We start from the raw sequence: 19982 nt of genomic DNA, 5'->3' as shown, positions 1-19982 counted from the left end.
CTAAACTAACCCCTTCATCTTTTGTGAGTACCACTTCTATGACACCACCTTATGATAGACACAATAGACACTATTGAACTACCTTATGATAAACATATTTGAAAGGAACCTGGAGTCTACTTACATTAAAGATGGGTTTTTGAAAAGTTTTCCTGAATATAAAGAGTGCTACCACTAACTTCTATCATTACTCAAGCCTAGTTTTCCTAGACCAGATAGCTGGCAGGTTAATTAATAGACATTATATCCTTTTGTGTGTGTGTGTGTGTGCCACAAGTAATTTCTAAGGTAACCCTTGAAATTACATTTGAAGAGAATGGGGATACATTTATTGAGAGTTGGAATGGAACCAATTCAGCCTTGACCTAGATCACTTATGACATGGGACATGTACACAAGGCAGAGAGTCAAAGTAGATTGAATCCTGGACTTGGAATCAGGAGGACATGAGTTCAATTTATACTTTTGAAACTATGTGACCATGGGCACAGTTAACTTTAGAATCATGTATTTAAAGATGAAAGGACTCTTGTTCTTTAGTTACTTCACTTGTGTTTGACTTTTTCTGACCCCATTTTCTTGGGGTCACTAGAGTGGTTTGTCATTTCCTGCTTTAACTCATTTTACAGAGAAGGAAACTAAGGTCAACAAGCATAAGTGATTTGGATAGGGTCACACTGCTAGTGGTTTACCATTTCTTTCTCTAGCTCATTTTATAGAGGAGGAAACTGAGGCTAGGAAGTATCTGAGTCAGACTTGAGCTCAGGTTTCTTTTCTCCAGACCTGGTGCTCCATGCCCTGCACTATCTACCTGTCTAATAGAACCCTTGGAAGCTATTTAGCTCAATCATTTTAGAAATAAGGAACCTGTGAGGTCTAGAAGAGCTAAGTAATTTTTTTTTCCTCTTTGTATTTGTTTATAGATTTCATTTTCTTGATTATATTCAGTTTAACTCCATATTATGAACTGGCTTCTCTTCCCTTTTATTTGTACTATATATGCCTTGCTGATAAATTAAAAAATCATTGATGGAAGAAATTATGTTGTAATCTAGGTTTTAAAAAAATTCCCCAAATGAAACACATTTTTAGGTATGAAATAAGGCTAATAAGTCTAGATTTAAAACGACTTTAGAAGCATCCTCATTTTATAGATGAGGAAACTGAGACCCAGGATGATGAAGTAAGTGTAAGAGATAGATTTTGAACTTAGGTACAATGAACTATGAAATACTTAGAAAAGCAGTTTCTATAGTTAAAAAGACCTAGATCTGAAGAAAAATTTAGAGAGATTCTATAATCCTTTCACTTTACAGTTGAGGAAAGCAAGGTTTATAAAGGTGAAGTGACCTTTGAAGTGATCTTATTGATTGCAAATCAGGATCAGAAATCAGGTACTTGGCCTTTGAATATGTTGTTCTTAGGACATGTTTAAAATTAATTCTGGTAGGATTGAGAGATCACCCCTCTACCTAACTCCCAGTTGATGAATAAAAATGACAGAAAGATGATAAATTGTTGAAAGGGATAGAAGAAAAAACAGGAATATTAATGTTTTTTGGAGCTATGAATCGATCTCACCAATCTGGAAGGCAAACAATATTACTACTAGGCCTCTGTTCCAAAGAATTCAAACAAAGAGGAAGCATACCCATATGTGCAAAATCATTTATAGCAGCCCTTTTTTTGCAGAACTGGAAACTAAGAGGATGCACATCAATTACAGATCAACTAAACAAATTATGGTCAATGAATATAATGAAACATAATTGCACCAAAGGAAATAGTTTCAGAGAAATCTGGGAAGATTCTTTGGGCTGATGCAGAGTCAAGTGAATAATTTACACAATGCCAAATACTAACAACTTTGAAAACCACAAGAACTCTGATTAATGTGATGAATAACCCTGATTACAGATCATCACTGATGAAGCATATGACTAACTTCTTGTAAGGAGGCAATGAATTCAGGGGCAGAATGAGGAAAATTTTTGGCAAACAGTCAGTAGAGGAATTTCTTTTTGCTTTACAGTGTACTTGTTGCAAGCATTTGTTTGCTTGCTGCCTTCATTTCTTTCATTCCTTCCTTCCTTCCTATTTTTTCCTTCTCTTTGTTTCTTTTGTTATACAGGGGTAGTAGGGAGAAAAAAAATTAAATTTTTGTTATTGAAAGTTTAAAATCTAATTTTTTTAAAAAAAGAGATCATTCTTCAATAAAAAAAAGAATGACTGCTATCCTACTAGAAAGGGTTTTTATTATTTTCTGACAGATGAAACAATAGAGCAGTTTCCAAAGTGGAAAGTGAATAAGGAGGGGCATCAGAATTACAGAAATAAAACACAAATCCACCAGCCTTACTAAGATTTTTTTTTTTACTCCTACTAGGTGACAGGGACAGCTCATGAATTCATGGAGCAAGACCAGAAAGAATAAAGATAACTTTTTAAAGCTCCGATCAAATATACTTTATGAAAGGAAAGTTTCTGAAAAATAACACACACAAACACACACACACACACACACACACACACACACAAACACATACACACACACACACCTATTGGTACATGACTTTAGCCTAACAAAGCAATCCTCAGTCTGAAAGATTTTGCAAAAGAATTTTTTTATTAGTTTAGGCATATAACAAATAAACATAAATAAATAAATAAATTTAATTATTTTATTTTAAAAAAATATTCTTTGCACTTAAAAGTAGCAAATTGACATATTAAGTTCATATCTAAATATCAGATACATTGATGACAGTGGCCTGTTCCTTGAAGGACAAAACAGAATTTTCTCACAGATTTATTTGTGCATTTTCACATGAGAACCTGACAAATAGTTTCACATGGGAAGAGAGATGTCTAGTTTTCAGTTTACTTTTTTCTTTTCTCTGTGTCAATTTAATATCATTCTCTTTCTATATTTTTGTCCACATAGAATAGTTCTGATTTATGTTCATGTGTTGGGCCAAATTTCTTTTGAATCTTTCCAAAGGTGAGCTTGAGAATAATGTAGCCATATTTATTTTCTTTCTCTTTAGCCCAATTGGGAAGTCAGTTCTCATTTACTTTTTCATCAGACTGGATCATGCTGACTCCATAAATTTAATTACTAGTAATCATTGCCTTTGGTTTTGTGTTGTTAGCAAGAGAACATCTACTCACAGCATCTCTCCTCTCATTTGATTCAAAAACATCCTTTGTAGGCAATATAAGGACACTTTCTCTAAGACTTTTGTAGTCTTATATCCCACCCATGTCTAGGCCTTTACTGTTGGATGGGAATTACAAATAATCATTTGGGCACTGAAAGATTATACTTGGACATGTTAGACTACACTGAATTTCAGTGTCAGCATTCTTTGAAATACATGTATAAGAAATAAAATCTGATATTAGCAAATAGGGTAGAATATAGGAAACACATCCCTTTTTCCATAACTTCATTAGATATGTTGTCTTTATATCTATTTACTAATATTTAAATCTTTCCATCTCTCACAGATGTATTACTTCATTTGTCTTTTTTGTGACAAAGTTCAGAACATTATGCTCTTATTAATTATATAAAACTGATGCATTTTTAAAAATTTCAGTACAAACAAAATCTGGCACAAATAACACTCTAATTCGCATTTTGCATAAAAAGATACATTCTCAATGAATGTGACACACAGATATGAAAAATACATAAAATACATGGGCACTCCAAAAATGTTAAATACCCACTTCAATACTTTTTGGATATAGTTTTATGATCATAAATAATCTCTTCACTGATGCAAATTAAAACTCTTCTATGCCTTAATTGTAGACATTCATGAGTTATTGATTGCCTTGTCTAGCCTTCACTCCGGTGATAAGCTACTTTGAACTTAGGAAAATTAGCCCTTAGATAGACAAACATTCATAAATTTAGTATTAAATAAATATAATAAATTAATAAATATGGAAAATTATTTTAAATACAAAAGTTAGTGCCAAACAGATAGATAAAAGATATCAAGGACTACACATACAATCCTTGCTGCAGTGGGGACATTGAGGCAGACAGTTTCCTTGAGCTTGGTAGTTCTGAAGCTCAGGAAGTTTAATGAGGATTGACTGTCAGTACTAAGCCTGGCACTAGTCCCTCTGAGTTGGGGTGAGACAGTGTTAATACACATAGAAAGAGCATAGTCTAGACCAGTAAATTCTGAGCCCATCTATAATGGGTTCAAGTCCATGAGCAACTTACTGCCTTTCCAGCCTTGGGGGAGTTGGGGAAATTCAATTTCAAATAAATAAATGAATAAATAAATAAATAAATAAATAGCATATAGCAAGCAAAATACTTAATGATTTTTAGCTCAGATGAACTAGCTCAGATGTTTGGTTCATTGGACAACTAGGAATTAAAATATAAAAAAGAAATCATAACCAACAAAAATTAAAGTGAAAGAAAGTTGATAGATGACATTCACATTTCATTTCACTTGATTTTTTTCTTCCATTTTTGCTTCATCTCTTCTCTTCATCCAATGTGGTATCATGGGAGTTTAGCCTGTGGGGGAAGGCCAGAAATGCATATTGTACTGCTTACTGCAATACCATATTACTCTTATTTTCATACAAAATAACTTCCTGGAGCCTAGACCCTAAAACAATTCTTATTTAGCAAGCCATATTAGATTTTCCTTATGTGCCCTGGAATTTGTACTCTGTAATTGAGATTATGAGCCACAGCCATCTCTGGTTAGGTAATTGGGATAATCACCCTGGAGCCCTATATTTTGAGGGTCCCTTGCAAACCTTTTTGGGTTAAATAAAAGAAACTGCTTGACCAGGAGTAGGCAGTATCATCAGTTTGTGTTTAAAAATTGAAACTCAACTTGAATTCTTCTAAAATACAGATCTCTGTCTGGCATCAACAATTCTGAGCTGTTAACAGTGGGCTTATTAAGCCAAGCGAATGCCCACCCCTAAGTCTGGCACCATCCTAGTGAGTTCCCAGAATCAGAGGGCTTCTAGGCTGTTTAAGGAAGGGCAAACCAGCCTAGGATAAAAAATGGAGCTGATCAAGACTCCCAGGTGGATGGAACTGGTCTGTGAGTAGCTCTTCTAATTCTTGCTTAGTTGGGAGAGGGCCACCTGGTCTCCAAAACAAAACAAAAACCACTTAAATTGAATTTTAAAAATAAATTTAGTAAGGCCAAAGAAAAGCTATGGGGAATCTGGACTCACTATCTGGTGATAATGTTCCTCTCTTCCCTTCCATTTATAACTTAGGTTGGTTATTGTCTTTTTGCCACATCTCTTTTTCCCTTTTCTTCACTTACATGGGTGACCTAATGTGACTTTTTTCAGCATCTCACATTCCTCCCTAAGATGCTTCATAGTAACAGCTAAATACAGAGAGAGGCCAGCATGGAATTTGTATTTCTCTCTTTACACCCTTCTCCTTTTTCCATGGCTCTCTTTCCTCTAACCTCCCTCCTTTATCTTCTTCCTATTGTATTCTTCCCAAAGCCCTTTCTCTCCCCTCTCCTATGCCACCATTTCCTATGACTGTATGTCCTTGCTTCATTCTCTTTCCTTGCATTGTTGTTGTTTTTGGTGTAGACATTAACAGAGAATCTTGCTATCTCATTCATTACTCACAGTTCACAGATGCCCCTTTGCCCCAGAATGAATTATAATAGCGATCCTTTGCCTGCACCACAATCTTCTTTCCCTTGTGGCATTCAATTTGAGCAGAGGTTGTCTCTGTGATGAAGCAATTCTGGATCTAGCAAAGGAGAAAACAACTTGTTAACATTTAGGATTGAACAAACATTGGAAAGGAAACATTATTCTTCCAAACACAGTCTTCAACTCTCACTCATTTTTTAGTGTAAACCATACCTACAAATACATTCTAATGTCAAGTTGGCAAGCTTGGCAGTCAACCATTGAGAGATATGGCCAACTGTGGGGAGATGATGCCACCTGCTGGTTTTATATAACAATGTTGCTTTTTGGGCTATATGTTACAGAAACATAATTTTGCATGCGCTGGACCAATTTCTATTCTCTGTAACTCTTGGGGGAAATCTGAGTTGATAAGCTTGAATTCAGATTATGCCCCCAAACCAGATTATGACTGTATCAGAGACAGTAAACATAAAGATATTCATCTTTCCATATTTATTCTGGATTTTCAGAAATTCTTTTTTTAAGGATTGTATACTTGTCAAGACTTTAAATATTTTCTAGGAAAAGCCTATAGTTGCATAACTATCACTATTCAAATTCTTACTTTTTCAGTAAGGTAAATAAATCCATAATTATATATCAATGGCTATATACCAAGCTCTGTGGTAGACAATGCTTTCTTCTATCCAAGCTATGAAATATTTTGCCAAATGAGAAGAAAAAGACACTTACTATAAACAATAATATGATATTGGAACTTACATTTTCTTTGCTACATCAATCCTAAATGTATCATATAATTATGACACAAATATACATCCAAGGGACAGTGTTCTATAGTGATAAGATTGTTCGATTTAGAGTCAGAAAAGCTGTATTCAAATTTGAGTTCTGCCCCTTACTACTTGTGTGACTGGGGCAAATCATGGAACCAATCAGGGTCTTGGTTGTCTCATATATAAAATGAAGGAGTTGGAATAAATGACCCAAAGGTGCCTTTTCATTCTAACATTCTGGTTTTATAATGTAAGAATTCTGAAAGTTTCTCTTGGTGGAAATAGGATGAAATTGGTCACAGATCTGGAAAATTTTTTTCTTTGCCTCTGGAATGATAATTCGATAACTTCAGTTTCTTCTCACTTTTTCACCAAAGTTATGCAAAGTTAATTGGTTGTCCTTTGTTCTCAAAGAAGATCATGACATCCGGGAGGTGATGTCATGACAAGCAAATGAACTGGATTTGAGTGAGAAGTGGTGTGCTGAATCACCAGCCTCACTTTCTTCTCCAGAGCCATCAAGGTCCAGTGGTCAGATATGGATCAGGATGAATGGAGGTAGCCCTGGATGCAAAGCAATCAGGGTTAAGTGACTTGCTCAAGGTCACACAGTCAGTAATTGTCAATTGTCTGAGATCAAATTTGAACTCAGGTCCTCCTGACTCCAGGTCTGGTGCTCTATCCACTGTACCACCTAGCTTCCCATAAGGCAAAGTTATTTGTTGAACAGATCATAAGTATTTTTTAAGCACCTACAATGGGGCCAATGATCACAGCTACTTGTCACCTTGACAGCCTTGCTGAGGTATTCATAGTAAATGAACTGACTGATATGGGAGGAGCTTCAAGTTGCTAAATTTTCATCTACTCACCAAAGAATGACATTACACAAAAAACAATCAGAGCACACTATGAAGAGCAAACCAACTTACCTTGTCTTTCTTGCTTCTGCCATGAACTTGAACACAGAAATTAAGTGGGAAATAGGAATGTGGTGTGCTCCAGGTCTCAGGATACTCCCAACTTAATTCCACAATCCTTGAGTTCTTTAAGGATTTGACACGAAGGTTCCTGGGTGGGTCTGGTTTGACTAAAGAAGAGGAAAGAGATAGCATTAGAAGAGCTCAGAGAATAAACATGAAGCAAAAGCTTAGGAGATGCTCCTCTTCTGGCAAAAAATCTTCAGTGGCTCCCTATTGCTTGCCAAGCAAACTTTGAACTCCTTTGCTAAATGCTCAAGGCTCTTTGGCCATCTCACATCTTGCTAACTTTCTAATCTAATCTCATATTATACTTCTGTTTTGCCCTTTGTTATTTCTAACACTTAGCATAATACTTCAACAAGTATTCTAGGTGATGATCCCCTAAACATGCCCTGGGATTTTCTACCTCTGTATTTTTGCTCCTTCTGGCCCCTAGACTTGGAATGTTCTCTTCTTTCATCACTTGGTGAATTCCTAGTATCTTATTTAGAGCTAGAAGGGAAATTAGAGGACATTAAATTCGACCCCATCATTCTACAAATGAGGAAAATGAAATTAGGTGATTTACTTAGGGTCATATAGCTAGTAATCATTATCATTTATATAGCTACTACTGTGTGCCAGGCACTTTACAAACATTATCTCACTTGATTCTCACAACTCTTTAAGAGGGTGAAGCAGAATTTAAATCCATGTCTTCTTGAACTCAAGTCCAGTAATCTAATAATTACCCAATGCTGGTTAAATCATAAATCTAGTCCATGGCCTATTCCCACTCACCAATTCCTACCTTGGAAAAAAAAGTCATGGAAGGCAGTAAAAGAGGCAACAAAAATGGTACTTTGTTTCATTTCTTCTATGAACATGCTATGCTTCTTGGGTTCAGTTATCCCTGAAACTAGTGGTATATAAAAATGAATTGAAAACATACTGATATCTCTTATGAAGAAACTGCTGGTGTATTTTTCATATTTATGCTTCTGAATGGCATCTAGGACAACCTCAATTGGCTGGCTTTCTTCAGCATATGGGCAGGAGCTGACCTCTTGGCAGTCTGCTGTATATTTTTGGTAATCCTTGTTGTCTATTTTAACTTTTTCTTCAGAGAGGACAGCAGGCTTACATGTTACTCCTCGAGGATCTGAAGAGCTGAAATCAAACAAAGATTTACCACCTCTTTGATTAGGTTAGATGGTTATGTAAATTTGTCTCATAGAAAATAGAGGTAGCCTTTCCAATCTTCTTCCCTCTCTTTGCTCTACTGATTTTTTGGATTTTGCCACCATGTCTCAGTTGCTACCTCACCCTAGAAGCTCCCTCTGTGCTTAGTATCTCCCAAGCACCCTTCTCACCCTGAAACATCCCTCTGCCACATTGGCCCTCTTCTCCCATTAGGGAGTTCCTTCTGGGACCTAGATTGGTCAACTTTCATTCTCCTCCTGATTCTGCTTCTGATTTTCTATAGTTTAACAACATCCCCCAAGAATTATCTCTACCTCTACTTACTCCCTCCTTGCTTTTTTTTAGCTCCTTTTTGTGTTTGTCATCTTTTGTTAGCATATAAATTCTTTGCAGGGAAGGTGTCTTTCTTTCTGTTTGTATTTATACTCCCAGTATTTAACAAAGTTCCTGGTGGCTGGTAAGCACTTAATACATTTTTGTTACCTTGCCTTGTGACTTTGCCAATACTTTATGGGCATTGTTCTAGGGGTGGCTAGGTGGTGCAGTGGATAGAGCACCGGACCTGGAGTCAGGAGTACCTGGGTTCAAATGTGGCCCCAGACACTTAATAATTACCTAGCTGTGTGGCCTTTGGCAAGCCACTTAACCCCATTGCCTTGCAAAAAAAAAAAAAAACAACTAAAAAAAAGAAATCATTGTTCTATGACTTAGTGCTAAGATCCTAAGGGTCAGAGAACTTAAGTGACTTGTTCTTGGTCACTAGTTGGAGGGACTTGAACAAGGTCTCTGACTCTAAGACTAGCATGCTATTTTTATGTCATATTGCCTTTCTTGGGGAAAGGATGATGGGGAGAAATAACTGGTTAAAAATTCAAAGAAACTCTTTTAATTCCAGGAAAAATTTTTTATGGACTTTAGAGTTTTGGAAGCCTTCAGTATGATTAGCTGGAGTAGTAGTGTAGGAGTCTTAGGTTCTATTTCTGGCTTCATTGACTCAAGCTGCAACTTTCTGCAAGTTAGCCTTAATTTCCATTTCTTCTTTTATCACTCCTCAGGGTGCTGCTAGTCTTAATGAACTGAGCATGTCTCAAGAAACCATTTGTGTATCTTTCCATGGGGTTCATGTCTGCATAAGAATTGATATAGAGTCTGGATTTGGGTTCAAAGTCTGACTTTATCACTTAAATATTATTTGTCCTGAAGAAGCACTTAATATTTTTGGACATTTTTGTCCAAATATTTATATCCTAATCTATAAAATTAAACAGATTGAGTTGGAAAGAGATTAGATTAGATTATGAATTTTTGGAGGACAAGGATTATTTTTTTTACCTTTCTTTGAATCTCTAGAATTTAGCAAAGTGTGTGGCAGAGAGTAGACTCTTTTTAAAAAAAATTTATTTAAGGCAATGGGGTTAAGTGACTTGCCCAAGGTCACACAGCTAGGCAATTATTAAGTGCCTGAGGTCAGATCTGAACTCAAGTACTCGTCACTCTAGGACTGGTGCACTATTCACTGTGCCACCTAGCTGCCTCCCAGGGAGTAGACTCTTAAAAATGCTTACTGACTTGACTTGAATTTCCCTTCTGATTCTTAATCTATAATATTATGATTTGGGGTGGTTGAATTATAGATAATAACTTCTTTGAGTAGACAGATACCAGGCTTAAGTCTTCATGCTATTTTTGCTATGCAAAAGCAAAATGGTGCAGATTTTGGAAATACCATTTTCTGAGTTTTATTTATATGATTACAGATTTAGAGCTGGAAGAGACCTTCAAGATCAGCTACTCCAGTGGTTTCATTGCACAGTTTGAGGAAGTTGAGTTCCAGAGAGATGAAATGCTTGTGTAAGGTCACACAAGTAGGAACGGAACTGTCATTTGAGCTCAGGTTCTATCCTTTCAAACTAAACAAAGCAGCTAAGTTAAAATTATTTTATTTTCTGTTTTTTAATAGGATGAAAAACAACAGTTTTACTTACCCTTTGCTGCTTCTAATAGAAAATTTTAAGTCAGGATTGCTTTCGGTAAGCCAAGAACAGGTGAAAGTCCCAGAGTAATTCTTGGCCTCACACTTCAGGTAAGTCTTGGGTTTGGGTTCTGTATTTAAAGAGAACAAAAAATTAAAAATTTAAGGATTTTTCATTTTGGGAAAGAGTTTGATTTTGAAGGTTATAAGTTAGTAATACATACACATACATAAAATGGTTCTAGTTCCTTTCAGGGGAAAGGGATGCATGGAATTTGTTGAATTGGAACTTGGAAATATTTCAAAAGTTAAATTCAGCTGCCAGTCACTGAAATGCTAATTCAGTGGGATGTTTCTTTCTCTGTCACTATCTCTGTCTCTGTCTTTGTCTCTGTCTCTCATAAACACACACACACAAACACACACACACACACACACACACACACACACACACACACACACACACACTGCTTTAAAAAAGTTTTTGTTCTCAATGTTATCATTCCATCTAGGTGGCACAGTGGATTTCTGATGGACTTGGAATCAGGAGGACCTGAGTTCAAATGTGACCTCAGACATTTAATAATTATCTAGCTATGTGACCTTCAGCAAGTCACTTAATCCTGTTGGTTTAAATAAATGAATGAATAAATAAATAAAGTTTTTAAGAGTTAACATTCCAGTGAACTGTGCTTTAGCCAAGTATGAGGAACTTTCTATACCAAAGTGATCCTTTCTAATTTAACAGATCAATTTATCAATTAATCAATCAGTATTTAGTAAAAACTTCTATGTACAAAGGACTGGGTTGGACCTTGAAAGTATACAGTCAAAAGCAAACAATCCCTGCTCTCATTGAGCTTATCTTCTAATAGGGTTAGGGAGGAAGAGACCTTATAATTTACACATGTATAGATAGATAAAACCCACAACATAATAATCCTTTAGGGGAATTCCTGAACACCTGGTGGAACCTGGAAAGGCCAGATGAAAGATTAGGTAGTCCCTTGAGGCATAAAGAAATTAAATAATTTGCAGCAGCTAGATGATGCCATACTGCATACAGCACCAGACCTTGCTGAGCTTTGTGAACCTGGCCAAGCTGTAAACTGTGGCTTTGTGTGCCTCGGTGAGTCACTTAACCATGATTGTCTCAAGAAAAAAAAATCAGAGAAGTTAAATGATTTGCACAGCTAGTAAATATAACAGGCAGGATTTGTTTAAATCCACTTTTTTTTTACTGATTTATGTGATAAAGTTAGACATTATTAATATTTATTGCCTTAAGACCTTTTTGAGACATCTAAACTACAAACTTCTCAATACCAGTAAGAATTCATAGCTTTTCAATGGTTTCAGTGAAGAGTATGATATCAATTCATTTAACCCTACAGTTTCTTGGTGGGTTTTTTTTCCCTACCAAGGTTAAAAGTGGGATTTACACTGTACTTGAGGGAAAATAATTACCTTTCTGTTCTTTTACAATATCAGTGGACCAAATTCCATCTTCTAGTACTCGGATTAACAATAACTTGTGGCTCAGCACCTCTTCTCCTTTCTGACAAATGTAGGTGCCAGCATCTGTAAACTCCCTCACTTGGACAGTCAAGGTCTTGCCTTTTCCTAAGATCTGGCCATTCTCTTTTGAGGTCCAGGTAATGGTATTTTCTTCTTCAGATGAATCACAGGTGAGTATCACTGTTTCAGCTGGAGCATCAGGATGCCATTCCACCTCTACGACATAAACTGAAAAATCACAAGAAACAGAGAGAACTTACATAGTTGTTCCTTTTATAGGGTTGAAGGCTCTACACATTTTTTTCCTGAGGTTATAATCTCTTGTCAGTCTAAAGTTTTTCCATGTAGTCATCTGAATTACTTCCTGTTTATTCAATCATTTTATGGTATAGAGAATGAATGACTTGTGCTAATTTTTTTAGGTTTTTGGAAGGCAAATGGGGTTAAGTGGCTTGTCCAAGGCCACATAGCTAGGTAATTATTAAGTGTCTGAGACTGGATTTGAACCCAGGTACTCCTGACTCCAGGGTGGGTGCTTTATCCACTACACCACCTAGCTGCCCCTGACTTGTGCTATTTCTCATAAAACCCAGTTCATATAAACTTGAAGACAAAAATCAAGTACTGTTAATTCTCTCCACAGTGTCTTGTGTTTGATCTATCCTTTTCAGTCACACAGTAACCACTTTACTTCAGTCCTTGACTATCTCTCACTTGAATTGTTGAATAAGTGATTTCCAGAAATCATATTCCAATTTATTCTTCACATCTAACTTTCCACTTGATGAGCACCATCATTCTTCCAGTCATCCTTGCTTTTCCTATCCTCTCTCCCTTCTTTTTCATATCTAATCAGCTGCCTTTCTAAATCCACAATATTTCATATCATTTTTCTTTTTTCAATTCACATCATCAACATTCTAGTCAAGATACTTTGAGGCTAGACATAAGAAGATACAGTAAAAATTATGATCCCTGAAGGCAGAGAAAATTTTGTTTTTGTCATTTTTTTAATTCAACAAGAATCTGTTAAATCCCTAGGTGCAAGACATTGTGTTATGTTTTGGGATATAAAGTTAAAACTAAAACTTCCTCCAGAAGCTTTGTTGCTGAATTGAATCTCATTCTTGCTTTCACTGTCTTATCCTAGTATTTATCTAGACTGGGATAATAAATGAGTTTGCTTGAGCCAAATTTTCTTGATAGAAAATTTCATATTCCAAAGAAATATCTTTGGTAGGTTTATTATCAAGCCATGACTTATAATAATAGTAGAATTTTGGGCAGAAAACAGTAGGTCAGAGACCTGGAATGCACTAGTCCCATTACCATTTGATTCTATAAAAAATTAATATTGATAATTTTCAGTAATTCCACCAAAATTTCCAGACTTAATATCGTCTAATCCCACCATTTGCTAACTTGTTTGACTGATAGTGATGGCAAGAGGGGAAAGAAGACAGATGTATTCTCATTCTAGAGATGTCTCAAGCCCTGAAATCTCACTGGATGGTGAATTCCTTTACTATACTGTATGACTGTGATTTCTACCTCAGGTACTAGAAATACTCCAACTACAGTGGGTGGACCAACTAACAGAAGTAGGATCACTCAAGGCACTTCCCTAATAAATATCCATATATTCATCGTAAAATAAGAGGATAGCTACCATTTTTTTCCAGGTCCCATAAGGCCATGAGAGGAGTTGCCAACAAAAACAAAGAAAATAAGGAGAGGACCACTTGCTGATGACACATCTGTGGGTGAGAGAGAGAAAGAGACAAAGATTGGCTTTTAGTCATCTTTGGGTACCAGATCACACTTCCTAAATTCTTTCCCCACTCTCCCTGGACTGACAGCCAACTAATATTGATGTTCAAATAGTCTATTATGATACTATATGTCCATGTTCAAGTACATTATAATAACCTCTTGTAACAGGAGTTTGGACAAAATGAATGTGTCCAGTACTTAGCATAGTGATTGACAGAGAATAGACTCTTTATAAATGCTTTTTGATTATATTTAGAGAAAGTAACATTATGGAACTGAAGTGTCCCAAAACTTGATGAAGGTAATAGTAACATATAATTTATTTGAAGCTTCTCTTTAGAATGTAAAGCAGTTATTGCAAGTATTATTATCCTTGTTATAGATGAGAAAAGAGAAGTACTGAGATGCTCAGTAATTTCCTTTTAGTAAAATAATGATTACTTGAGGCAAAATTTGAACCCAGGACTCCAATTCATTTCAACTTCCACCTGTCACAGTGCTCTTTTGTAATTTTAAAGGCATTCTTAAAATTCCCATGTCAAATTCACACAAATCAGGGTTAATGGGGAATAAATTGAAAATGGAAGCCTAATATATGTCCCGAATCAGTAGTTTAAAAACTTCTCTGAATGGAGAAATGTATTTGTAGAGTGAGAGGGGATATTAGCATTCCAATTCTCTCATTTACAAAAGAAGAAATTGAAAACCAGATTGATGAAATGATTTGAACAAGACCACATAGCGAGACAGGACTAGACAACAGTTTTTCTAAAAAAATTGCCACTGAGATTCCCTTCCTATTCTAAGATTCTGATCTGTGATAATAGGAAGGCTGCCCCATGGTGTTCCAGATTCAGATACTATCTTTTCATTCACTTTTCTAGCTATTATTTATTACTTAACTCAACAATGTCAATAATAGGAAACAAAAGGGACAATAAAATTATAAGCTGGATATTTCATTTATGAAGTGATTTGCAAATTTCATTAAAATGCTTTCTTTTTAAGGGAGAATTGAAGAAAAGGGAAAAATAGTTCATATTCAGGTTTTAAAATAATTCTTCCAAAGGACTGTCTAAATTTTGAGCTATTATTTTTATTGCTATTAGTAGTAGTAGTATGGTAATAGTAGCAGTAGTAGTAGTAGTAGTAGTAGTAGTAGTAGTAGCAGCAGCAGCAGCAGTTTTTCAAACAATTGGTTGATAACAAATAACAGCTGGAAAGAAACTGGTTTGAAATAAGTGAGCCAACAGCTGGAATTTGATGATCTTTTTGTTTGTTTCAAGTTTATTATAGTGGTGTAAAAAGGTTTTCATCAGTACAAGCATATTTAGGTAAAAGTTTAACTTTTTTCTTTTAGATATCCATAAATTTAAGCAGCTTTTAAAAAATCATTAGATATCATTAAAAAAAAATTCCTTATACCTAAAGTGAAGTTGTTCAACTGAGTCAAATCATCTAAGATTCTTTCACAGTCTAGGCAGCCAGAAACTCTAGATAAAAGGATTTGTGGTAGATTCCATTATAATTTAGAGGTATGTCCCCTGCCAAATAAGAAAAATAAAAGCTTTAAAAGATTATCAAAAGACCTCTACATCATTAATAAACTGATTAAATAGGATGAAAGGCCTTGGGTGGTGATGGGGGTGTCACATTGTTCTTACATTAGTGCTGATAATAGGAAAAGTCTCAGGATTTAAATTAATTAAAATGTTAGAAAATAGATCACAGTGAAGGTAATTTATAGTATAAAGCAGATCTCTCTTAGTGTTAACTTGAGTTAAGGTATGTGAAAAATGAGATTTAGAATATATGGAAGATGAGATTTAGGAACTAAAACCAACAAACTGAGTCTTATTCAGTTTGTCATAAGTAAAGTAAAAATGATTTAAACAGTCCTTCTTCCTTTATCTTTGAATATAATTAACCTTCTACATAATACTATTTTATATATATATATATAAAATATATATATACACACATACATATGCTTAAAACCTCTCTACACATATGTAATATAAATCATAACAACATTAAATAACTAAAAAGTACATATTGATTTTAGCTCAGAGATACTCACCTTGTTGGCTCTTTTGGTCCTGAAGGTGCTGTGATTTCAGTTGCAGCTATTACTACAGTGCTGGCCCCCATGTTATTCATATACATACATATATATATATATATATACCCCAGCAACTTTCTATGAAACTAAGCCTCAAAATTGCAACATAGAAAAAAATACTCAAGAACCTTGAGGGAAATTCAAGTAGTTCCTTTTTTGTTTGTATCAATAATGCAAACAGAAAGCCAGTCTCTGAGTCCCAGGTAAGAGGAAATTACTCTCTGACCTTTGGGTGGGGGAAAAGGAAGAAAGGAGATATGACTTTGGTGATTTATACAGATATAATATTCATGTTGTTAGATTTAGAGGCAGAGAATACTGAGGAATCAGGCAAAGACAACATGGAAAAGACCAGAGAAGTCTTCTTCTCTCCTAAACAAACCAATCTTTAGATAATGTAACATAATAATGGAATAGAAACTGACCTTTTTGCACTTTAGTTTCCTGTGCTGGAAAATAAGGGGTTTGACTAGGTTAGGGGTAGCTAGTATAGAATCCATGGATACTCAAAAAGTCTATGGATAGATTTCAGGAGCTCTGTGAACTTGGATGAGAACAAATTTAACAATTTCTTTAATTATGAATGTAGTCAATGAAAATTATTCTGAGTAGGGGTAGGCTTTATCAGATTGGCAGGGGATCCATAATACAAAAAAGGTTAAGGATCCAGTATTCTAAAGTTCCTTTAACTCAGAGTTTAACTATTTAATAGCTAAGTCCAAATCCTATGATGTATTTCTTGGGAGGAGAGAAGGAAGGATTTTGAGATAGTCTTTTGACAGTTCCTTTCTCTAGACTACACATTTCAGATTCCCACTCTCTTTCAGTCATACATTTTTCAAAAATACAATTCAGTCATACAATTGCAAAAAGCCAAACTCACAATCAAACTTCGAATTCACTTGGTGTCTTCTCAAGCTCTCTTTTTCCCCCAGAAGAGCTGTATCACTCAGATATTTACATCTGCCGTGGCTTGGCAAACATAATTGAGAAAACACTTAAGTCATTCTGCTGATTAGCATTGATTCCTATGGCCTACAGTCTTTCTGGACAGCTACATGGAGCCACCTGATCCTAGAACTCAGCAGAAGATAGATATCAAGGAGAGCTAGCCTTCTTTACCTTCTGTCATGTATTTAGCACCTGCACATATTCAAACTCTTCCACATTTTGGTCTCTCTTTTACCCTCTTCTTCTTCATCCTATAACTGCTCTGTGATCACAAATACATTTAGGGGCTAGATAGCTCTCTGGCTCTCTCACATACATTATAGTCATTAAATTGTTACTCTTAATATTTTAAAACTAGTATGAAAGGAATGATGAATGATTGTGGCTAACTGTAGAGAAACTGTCTTCATACATTCTTTGCTTTCTGGGAGTCTTGATTTACCTACCAAAGTATTTTTTAAAATCTCCCATACTTCGAACCCATTCTATCAGATTAAATGCTCTTATTAAAGCTCTGAAATTCATTGATTCCATGATATCCTTCTATAGTTCAATATATACATGCATTTAAATATTTAGGCATGCAGATGGACAGAGCTATAATAATGATAATAAATCACATTTATATGGTGCTTTAAAGATCTGAAAGTGCTTTACATACATTATACTATCAAAACCAACATGGTGCATTGGACTGTAACCTTGGGTCTTTCACTTAAATTTTTAATGCCCCAAGCCAGAGTGTTAACCATTTGGGCTCAAGGACTCCCACAACACTCGTTTGATCTGAACCTGATTAAATTGTAATATTTCACAAAAATAAGAACACAGTGATATAATTAATATTACATAAAAAATTCAAGTATGTTACATTTATAATCTTGCAACTAAGTCAGTTGCAGGGATCCTTCAATTGGTGTCCCCACTTCCCTTTTTCTATTTGAATGAGACACCACTGTTCTAATTAACTCTCTAAGACTTCAAGTGGCAGAGAAAGTACCAACCTTTGTTGGTAGAGTGTTTTTTAACCAGGCTGTTCCCTCTAGTGGTGAAAACCACAGGTTCAGCCCCTATCTCACTCTCTCTCATATAATACAGATGGTATAAAGCCAGCTAGGATTTTACATAAATGCAGAGCTAAACACAAGTACATGTGTATAAACAGTGACAAAAGGCTATAGACACACATGTATTCATGCCACAATCCCACAGTGTTTCTAGGCAGCCTTACAAAGAGAGAAACTCAGTGCATTATAAACAAGAGATCCATAGAACACTAGATCCAGCTATGTACCCAGCATCACAGATTGATTGTTCAGAGGTCGTCTAGTTCAAATCTCACATTTTACAAATGAACAGAGGAAATTTCAGCGAGGTTATGCAACTTGCCCAAAGTCACACAAGTGGTAAATGGCAGAGCCTATAATCCCACCCAGATCTGTTGACTCTTAAATGCTGAAATGAGTGACATCAATGGCCAAGTTCTTACATGCATGTACACATGTTGGGGCGGGGCAAGCACAAATTCCTTTCCTCTTCTTCCTTTAGCGTCCCCCTCATTAGAGAACTACCTAAGAACTTGACGCAATCCCCACATTTTGCGTTTGTGGCCCAGAGGAACCCCCATCCTCCTTCTGCTCGCCTTTCCCCGAGAGGTCAAACTCTGAGGCTTCAGAGCCAGTCTCCTCCGCTGGTTGGAGCTGGAAGTTCCTGTGGGGAGGGATGACAGCCCGGGCAGAGCAGCAGTCCTGTTCAGAGTTTCCAGCGTTCTTTCCTCTCTTCCGATCTTGAGGTGGAGAAATGGGAAACTCAGAAAAGTGGGAGCTTCCCAGCCTGTCCAGTCCCACTTCCTCCCTCCCCGTCAGCTGGTCCGGGGAAGAAGGGAAAGTCCCAGCGGGTTTCTCTCTCTCTCTCTCTCTCTCTCTCTCTCTCTCTCTCTCTCTCTCTCTCTCTCTCTCTCTCTCTCTCTCTCTCTCTCCATGGGGCCATCGGACGCTGAGACACGGCGCTGATTGTTGGGAGGAGGCTATCCGGATGCATTTTGGTCCCCAAACATTCGCCCTTTTCCCCAAAGCCCTGACAGAAAGCTGCCTGTAATTTGTCAGCTGCGTCTACCTGGCAGTTCCACCTGATTCCTCCCTGGATGGGGCGGAGAATGCACTTACCACCCTTAAACTTTAACCCATGGCTCTCCGAGGTCCAATTTCTGATATTTCAGGGAGATTTGGGTCTGAGATTGGAAAAATGTGGAGGACAGAGATGAGTCTAGAGTTCTGAAATCAAGCAGTACTGAGTACCCCCACCAGAATGCTTCAAAAGAGCAAACTTTTAGTATTAGCATAGATGTTTAAAGCCCTGATTTGAATTCTGTTTTATTTATATATTGCCAGCTTCATTTGACAGAGAAGGACATACAGAAATGATAAGAGGGATGGCAGAGAGTAACCATCAGGGAGATGAATGGACTCAGTTTATAGCCACTGAAAACCTTTTTTGATGTACAAATAGTGAAGAGAATTTAATATCCCAAATCATGGGATAATGGACTAGCAAGAGTTTGAAAGGAACTCAGAGGTCAACTACAAGTCCAACCCATCATTAAACAGTAACTTTTTTAAAGGTTTTTTACAAGGCAATGAGGTTAAAAGTGGCTTGCCCAAGGTCACACAGCTAGGTAATTATTGAGTGTCCAAGGTAGGATTTGAATGAACTCAGGTGCTCCTGACTCCAGGGCTGGTGCTCTATCCACTGTGTCACCTAGCTGCCCCTAAACAGTAACTCTTTCTAAAAACACATTCAACCAATGGTCATCTAAGACTTTACCGGAAGAACTGTCGGGGGGAGGGGGGAATTCTTTGTGAGCCATCTTATTCAACTTTGGGATCATTCCAATTTTAATTTTTTTTTAACCAAGTTTAAATCTTCCTCTTTGCAATTTCCACTGATTACTCAGAGTTCTGTCCTCTGGAGCCAAATGTTTTTGAGTGGTGTCTGACTTTATGTGACCCAATATGGATTTTCTTGGT

General features: G+C 36.3%; 1 protein-coding gene across 2 annotated transcripts; it reads right to left on the bottom strand.

Moving 5' to 3' along the window:
• Positions 1 to 2640: 2640 nt before the first annotated feature.
• Positions 2641 to 19052, bottom strand: IL12B (interleukin 12B). Of its 2 annotated transcripts, XM_074212507.1 has the most exons (8): positions 15964 to 19052; positions 13780 to 13867; positions 12060 to 12338; positions 10606 to 10723; positions 8370 to 8587; positions 7388 to 7545; positions 5647 to 5773; positions 2641 to 4549 (listed from the first exon to the last, which is right to left on the bottom strand). In XM_074212507.1, exons 2-8 carry the CDS (start codon positions 13865 to 13867, stop codon positions 4545 to 4547), a joined length of 993 nt encoding a protein of 330 aa, XP_074068608.1. In that variant the 5' UTR covers positions 15964 to 19052; the 3' UTR covers positions 2641 to 4544. The 2 variants fall into 2 exon arrangements, with proteins under 2 accessions (XP_074068608.1, XP_074068607.1); XM_074212506.1 differs by lacking the exon at positions 15964 to 19052 and having other exon boundaries at positions 13780 to 15957.
• Between the last annotated feature and the right edge of the window lie 930 nt (positions 19053 to 19982).

The sequence above is a fragment of the Macrotis lagotis genome, chromosome 1 (genome assembly GCF_037893015.1).
Source record: "Macrotis lagotis isolate mMagLag1 chromosome 1, bilby.v1.9.chrom.fasta, whole genome shotgun sequence".
Classification (NCBI taxonomy): Eukaryota; Metazoa; Chordata; class Mammalia; order Peramelemorphia; family Peramelidae; genus Macrotis; species Macrotis lagotis.
Note: the sequence above shows the minus strand (reverse complement) of the source record. Positions and strands in the feature narration are given on the sequence as shown.

Excerpts from the sequence above, each read along its gene's own strand:
- IL12B (XM_074212506.1), bottom strand. The coding sequence starts at position 13,912 with ATGACTAAAAGCCAATCTTTGTCTCTTTCTCTCTCTCACCCACAGATG. Across the intron at positions 12,339-13,779 it reads ATGGGACCTGGAAAAAAATG|TTTATGTCGTAGAGGTGGAA; the intron begins GTAGCTATCCTC and ends GTGATTTTTCAG. Across the intron at positions 10,724-12,059 it reads TATTGTAAAAGAACAGAAAG|AACCCAAACCCAAGACTTAC; the intron begins GTAATTATTTTC and ends CTTTAAATACAG.